The 6427-nt window shown below is 33.1% G+C and overlaps 1 protein-coding gene across 1 annotated transcript; it reads right to left on the bottom strand.

Annotated features, from left to right (window-relative positions):
* Positions 1 to 1583: 1583 nt before the first annotated feature.
* LOC109535773 (toll-like receptor 3) lies at positions 1584 to 6421 on the bottom strand. Its single transcript, XM_019901766.2, has one exon. The coding sequence runs from the start codon at positions 4407 to 4409 to the stop codon at positions 2439 to 2441; it is 1971 nt and encodes a 656-aa protein (XP_019757325.2). The 5' UTR covers positions 4410 to 6421; the 3' UTR covers positions 1584 to 2438.
* Between the last annotated feature and the right edge of the window lie 6 nt (positions 6422 to 6427).

Below are 6427 nucleotides of genomic sequence, written 5' to 3'. Positions count from 1 at the left end.
GGTCAACGAAAGGGCCCAAGCAAATAGGCCTTGGTAACACAGTGGATTTTCAGGTGTTCACACAGCGACACCGATACGGCTTGCCGTATTGATACAGCGACACACTTTTTATATATTTTTATATTGTTTAAAATTAAAATTTTCTCAAAATGGTTTAAATTTCACATTATGTTGGGATTACGCACGCGATAAATGCGTCGAACTCATTGCAAAACAGGCTAGAAGTTTCAGCTCCGAATTAATAGACATTTTCGGCACATTTTAAGCGTTTTTTGAGCGTTCACGATCTTTATCCGACGATTTCTTCGTTATTATTGACCCAAGCACTTTATAAATGCATATTTGTGACCTTCTTGTGTCAAAAAGAATCGATTGAGCTCAACAAACAAACATTTTGATTTTTGGTCGAAATTTTTCCAAGGGTGAGGGTCGATTTTTTGGAAAAATTTAACTTTTCTCAAAATGTGTGAATTTCACATCATTTTCAGCTCACGATCGAGAGGAATGTATCGAACTCATTGAAAAACATGGTAGAACACATACATTTCATAGGGAAATAGATACAATAAATGAATCCACATAACTATTTTGGGGCCAACTTAAGTAGCAAAGAATTTTTTTACACTTTGTATCAAAATGTCCAATCCCAGAAGCGTCGACTGGTACTACCCGAAAAAAGAACAAAAGAATAAAGGAAAGGTGCAGAACACGAAATAAAAATGTAATTTTATGTTTCCAAATGTGCACTTTCAAGGTATGAAGAAGCAAAGTACGACTCAAATCACGATTTTTTACCTGAAAAGAAGCGACATAATACATCCAAAATAACTGAAATATTCGTCACTATGATGATTGAGGCAAGTTCTTCGAAATGCCTCCGCGTTTCCAACTTCAAGCAACATTGCGGAACTCTGTATGATTTGTTAATAACAAAGTACCAAAAAATATAAACAAAAAAAAACAATATACGAAATTCTGTATAAAACTGATAAATCCTCAGCAATTTAATCAAAATTTTTACGCCTCCATAACTTAGAAATGTAATGTGCATACGCGTAGCCAGACACTGACAACATATAATGGCTGTGGATTGATCAAAGGTGCATAAATTCAGAGTCATTTAGTTGAAATTTAGGCCCTCCGGCTAATGAAATAAGAAAAAGAATGAATGTATTTTGAGACGATTGTCAAAGCAAACCCGTAAATGTCTTCTTTCGAGTGGCAAATGTCCTAATTAAGAACTGTTTATGACGATCTAAATTGGTAACTCGTTTTACCTTTTCCCGTATGATTCATTCAGCTTAATGATTAGTAAGTTTGAACTCGATGAAATAAAGTATTTTGCTTGAAAATTGCATATGATAATAATGAACATTGAATTGAATTTAAACTGTAAACTTGCCTGTAGAATGATTTGTTGTAAGCAGGATGATTATAAATCTACAGATTGGGACACCGGATCTTATACAAAAATGTCTTCCCATAACTTCGTCGAAATCCCAGGCCAATAAAAAACCATTTTTGTAAAACAAGTATATTTCGAACCAGTTGTAACAATAGATGGGTAGACAAAACACAATGCACATTTTTTATGCGTTTAATAGTCATTGCCTTAATTCTAATATAACATCCCGATACCGTAAAAATGTAATTACTAAACACGTAAATTGCTATTTATCTGCATTTGCGATGTTTGCTGGACGATTTTCGAATTCATTTGAAAAACCAAATTATTGGAAGTGATAAGAATAAATGAATAAAATGTTCCAATTCTCTACAACATTTATACAATAAAGTCGAAGCAATTAAATAACAGAAACACGTTTCTATTTATTGTCATATTCACATTCTAAGCACATCCTAATTCAACTGCAAAGTCATCAAATATTTCAATATTATTAATTATTGGATTGTTCGGAGCGAGTACTTTCGTTTCGTTCCCGAGGAAATGAAAGACGATTCCAAGTTCATAAAATGTTTGGCTTTTTTGCAGGAAGCAGGATAATTTAATGATCAAAAGGTGCCAGGTCTGGAGAATATGGTCGGTCCATCCAAAAAAATTGTATAGTCTTGCAAAATCTTGGTGAAAATGTCCACCTTTTCCATGAGTCGATTCTGGCCTCTACTGTTTGAGTAACAGTGGACTGAAGAATTGAGTTACACCAAACAAAAAACCAATTTTTGAAAAATTAATATCGGCTTTAATGAAGCTTTGAGGTGATTCGTATTTTTTACTTTATGATCTCCTTCATGTAAAATTGCTTTTATCAACCCATTTCCTGTCCCAGTGATTATCTACTGGAAAATATATAATTTCTACATGAGACAATGTTTCGTCCGAATGAACCTGAATCCGTCCCGAACAACCCAATAGTTACAGTTATAGTTAACTATAGTTCGTCCCGAACAACTCTTATTAACCTTAAGCATAATTAAAATTATGCTTGAACGAGACTGAGCTCTTCTCGATCAGCATTAATTTTTTTCCGTTTAAACAAATTAAATATGATGTACAACAGTGCAACAAAAATGGAAAGCAACAGTAAATTCTGAAACACTATTCCTGAAATGGCATTTGTTCCGTCGCGGATTTGTTCTAATATTTCCTTCGACTCATGCCCTTGTTTTATCGTGTCATCTTGTCCACTTAAGTGCGTAGCAACGTTTGAGTCTGTGGGCTTTTCGTTAAAAGTCCCCGTACTATTCGAAAGTGTTTTTCTCAGAAAAGTTCCATCTTTATTTGTGTGTTCAGAATGAGCTTCAACACCAATAGTCTTAATGCGCTCTTCCAAATTCACCAGTCTTGGCAATATATTATTAACAGTTTTGATTAAATCATTTCTAACTTCTTCATGCAGGTTGTTGATATTTGTAGCAGAAATTTCCCCGTTAAAGTTCGCATCCTTTATTGCCTTACTGATGTTTGATTTAAAGCTCTCTATATTGCTGATTGTGTTATTTATTTGATTAGCATTCGCTTTCATTTGTGTCCAAAGATCGGTTAAATCTTGTTCGGTTTGGTTAGTTTTCAGGTCCAAATACGCTACTTGATTAAGAATGGTTTCATTGATTTGGGCATGAGTGACATTGAGTTGGGATTCCAGATTTTTAATTTTTAATAACAAATTGTCCAGCTCAGTCACTAATGCATCAAAAGCTATATCTTGACTAAAATCACTTCGAGATTCATTAGAAAGGCTGGTATTATTTGTAAATGTTTCGGTGCATTTTACGCCTAAAATATTGCTACTGTTATGATAATTTCCTTGAATAACACCAACAGACCGTGTTAGAAGCATAAATATAATATTTCTTAATTCTGTACATGTCCACAGATTATTATTTAGGTCAACCGATTTCAGCATTGCAAAATTGTAAAAAAAGGTCGCCCAATTATTGTATGATCCAAACGAGCTTTCAGCAAGTAAATTGTTGGAAATGTTGAGAGAGGATAATTTTTGCTGATTTCGAAAACTGCCTGTAGGCAGACTCTGCAATTTATTGTAACTTAAGTCTATATCTGCAACATTAACTGCATTTAACATCGAATGGTCATCGATTTTTACCAGTCGATTATGACTTAAATTTAACGAGACTAAATTCTCGCCAAGTTTTAAAGAAAACTCAGTTAAATTGTTACGACTGATAATTAAACGTTTCACATCTTTATTGATACTAACGTTTTCTAATTTATTAAAGCTTAAATCCAACTCATTCAAGATAAACTTGGAATACTTTGGCATCTCCACCTCAAAACGAACCATTTCGTTGTAACTTAACTTCAGGTTCTCTAAATGCATTTGACTTTCAAAAAGGTTTTTCGGAATATTCGATATCTTATTATGACTCAAATTGATATCAAACAAATCTAAAATAGGTTCAAACGCATCAGTTAAGTTACTTATTCGATTGAATGACAAATCTAATCCTTGCAAGCCATTTAAATATCGAAAGTCGTGTACGCTTATAGATGTTAAGTTGTTGCTGCTTAGATCTAAATACAGTAAATTTGGGAATGAATAGAAAAATGCTTCTGGAATAATACCGATGTCATTTTCTGAAATATCAAGTTTCTTAATTTCATTGTTACGCCAAGAAAAATCGTTTTTATATGTGGTAAAGTTTCCTGCTGTAATTTTCAGTTCCATCGGTGAATAGGATCGCAGAATGCGAATAGAATTAAATAATTTCTTTTGATCAGCTAAATCATATTTGGAACCAATGCACAAAAACTGTCGCAATTGTATATTTTCCTTTCTAAATATGGCACATGACAAACAATATTGTTGATTGGGTATGGAAGCTCTGTACGTTCGTAGAACAAATCCTTGTTCGGAACAACTTGAAATCCCTTTAGACGGTCTCAACATCAGAACAATCAAAACAACATTAACAAATACTCTGGCCATAATTTCCTAAAAACAACATTCACATAACATCTTTTAAAACTGTGACTATTAGAAACTGATCTACTTTTGATGGCAACTGCGTATCAAATTTGAATGTATCCAAACGAACTCCAGTTTAAAAACCTCATTAATATGAGGTTTGGTTAGTTTTCGGATTTATTAATTTTTATGAAAGTTGCAAAAACTTTAAAAAAATTTTCATGGAGTGAGGAACAATTCTTAAAGCCAGACAAGAAAAAAAACAAAGCGACAGGACACAACAGCTTTTTAAACTTTGATGTTAAATAACCAAAATAAGGTGTTAAGCGAAATATTACTTAGAATAATACAATTTTTTAAATAAGAAGACTAATTTTATTGCTTCTATAAAACGCTACATTATAAACAATATTACTTATTATAGCTTTACATCTGAGCCACATCTTATTTAATATAACATATAATATAAAAACATACATGAGTCCTAGCTAAAAGCAAACGTTACACAAATGTTTGTAATTCTATAAAATTTAATTTACAAAAAAACACATTCAGTAGCCAGGGTAAGCGAATGGCGTTATAAATTGCAATGAAGTATTAGCAGAAGCTGAATACAGCGTGTAAATCATTTCGAAGAAAGTAAAAAGATATAGCACAAACAGGGTGTTCCAGATAAAATGCTACATGAATTGTTACGGCCAATTTTTGGATTATTCAAAATATACATAACAATTCAAATTAATAACAAAAGTAAATGAAAACCTGTTGCTTATATGGACAACCATTGTTCCCAAAATAAATACAATAATAATGTAGCAATACCAATATGAACCTGAAAAAATGTTGTATATGAAAATGGGATTGAGAGCAGGTCCAGTTTTATTAGAGAATTTATACAAACAGCATCTGACGACCGAAAAAGTAATAATCTTGAAGTTCCAAAAGTTCTTCAGAAAAATCAGATTGAGGCCGATACGAATCCGCTAGGAATCAGCACCAATTACCAATGCGATGGTTTGGAATATTTTACGGAAGAACTTTTGAAGGCACTCTAAAAAATTGCTATTGAAGTTTGGACAAAATGCAGATTTTGTTTTCAGGTAGGAGTGTTGATTACAAATATAAGCGCAGATGGAAATTGAGAATGTCTAGTATTTTACGGACAGAGAAGCCCTATTTCTCTCCCAATAATGGAGTAAATACGGCTAATGACAAAACGAAACCGTTCGATGAGGAGTTACACGTAATTTCATTCAGGATATAAAATTGCTCAAGAAAATAGAATTTCAGATTGCATCTCCAACTGTTGTGGTGAATGATACTGGCAAATGTTGAAAGTTTACGCAATTTTATAAGAGACTCGAACCCGAACCAATGGGAAATATGTAGAATGGACCAGTTTTGCACATTTCCCAGGCAGTTGAGGATTTGTCCAGACATTTATTGTCCATTAACATCGCCTGAGCTTAAGCCAGCAAATGGATGTGGGATTATTTCAACAGAAACGGAGTTTTTAACACTAATTTGAAGAGTATTGGGGATAGTATGACGATGAATAAGAGATGCGTGAGAGAATGAAGTGACTCGTGGAAAAATAAAGCTCGCTTTAATAAAGGATTCAAACGACGGAAACGTGGTAAAAAATGTGTGGAATATTCCACAAAAATGTTCTGTCATTGCCGTTTTCGAAGAAGCAAGAATTATCAAGTTTCTTCCTTTGAATCCATGATATGATCACACCGCTACTAAATAAAGTTGGCTGGTCGAACAAGAAAAGTGGTCAAGATTCGACTACACATGAAAAGCTTATTTTGTACAGAACTCAAGTCCTAAAATGATTTTTGAAAAAAATACATTTCCGTTCAATAATATAATAACTGATATCAGGATAACATCAACAATTAATTAAAATTTAATTCAGAAACACTTTAGAATATTAATCACTAAAATCACTTATTTTAGCTGTTATGGCCGTGTGGAACACCATGTGTTTGTGTTACAAGATCTACGCATTCAATCAGGGATACACAAAAGCATTG

The sequence above is a fragment of the Dendroctonus ponderosae genome, unplaced genomic scaffold, assembly GCF_020466585.1.
Source record: "Dendroctonus ponderosae isolate FM_Combo_2020 unplaced genomic scaffold, Dpon_F_20191213v2 Dpon_F_20191213_3, whole genome shotgun sequence".
Classification (NCBI taxonomy): Eukaryota; Metazoa; Arthropoda; class Insecta; order Coleoptera; family Curculionidae; genus Dendroctonus; species Dendroctonus ponderosae.
Note: the sequence above shows the minus strand (reverse complement) of the source record. Positions and strands in the feature narration are given on the sequence as shown.

Bases quoted from the DNA above. Each gene is read 5' to 3' on its own strand.
- LOC109535773 (XM_019901766.2), bottom strand. From the start codon at position 4,409: ATGGCCAGAGTATTTGTTAATGTTGTTTTGATTGTTCTGATGTTGAGA.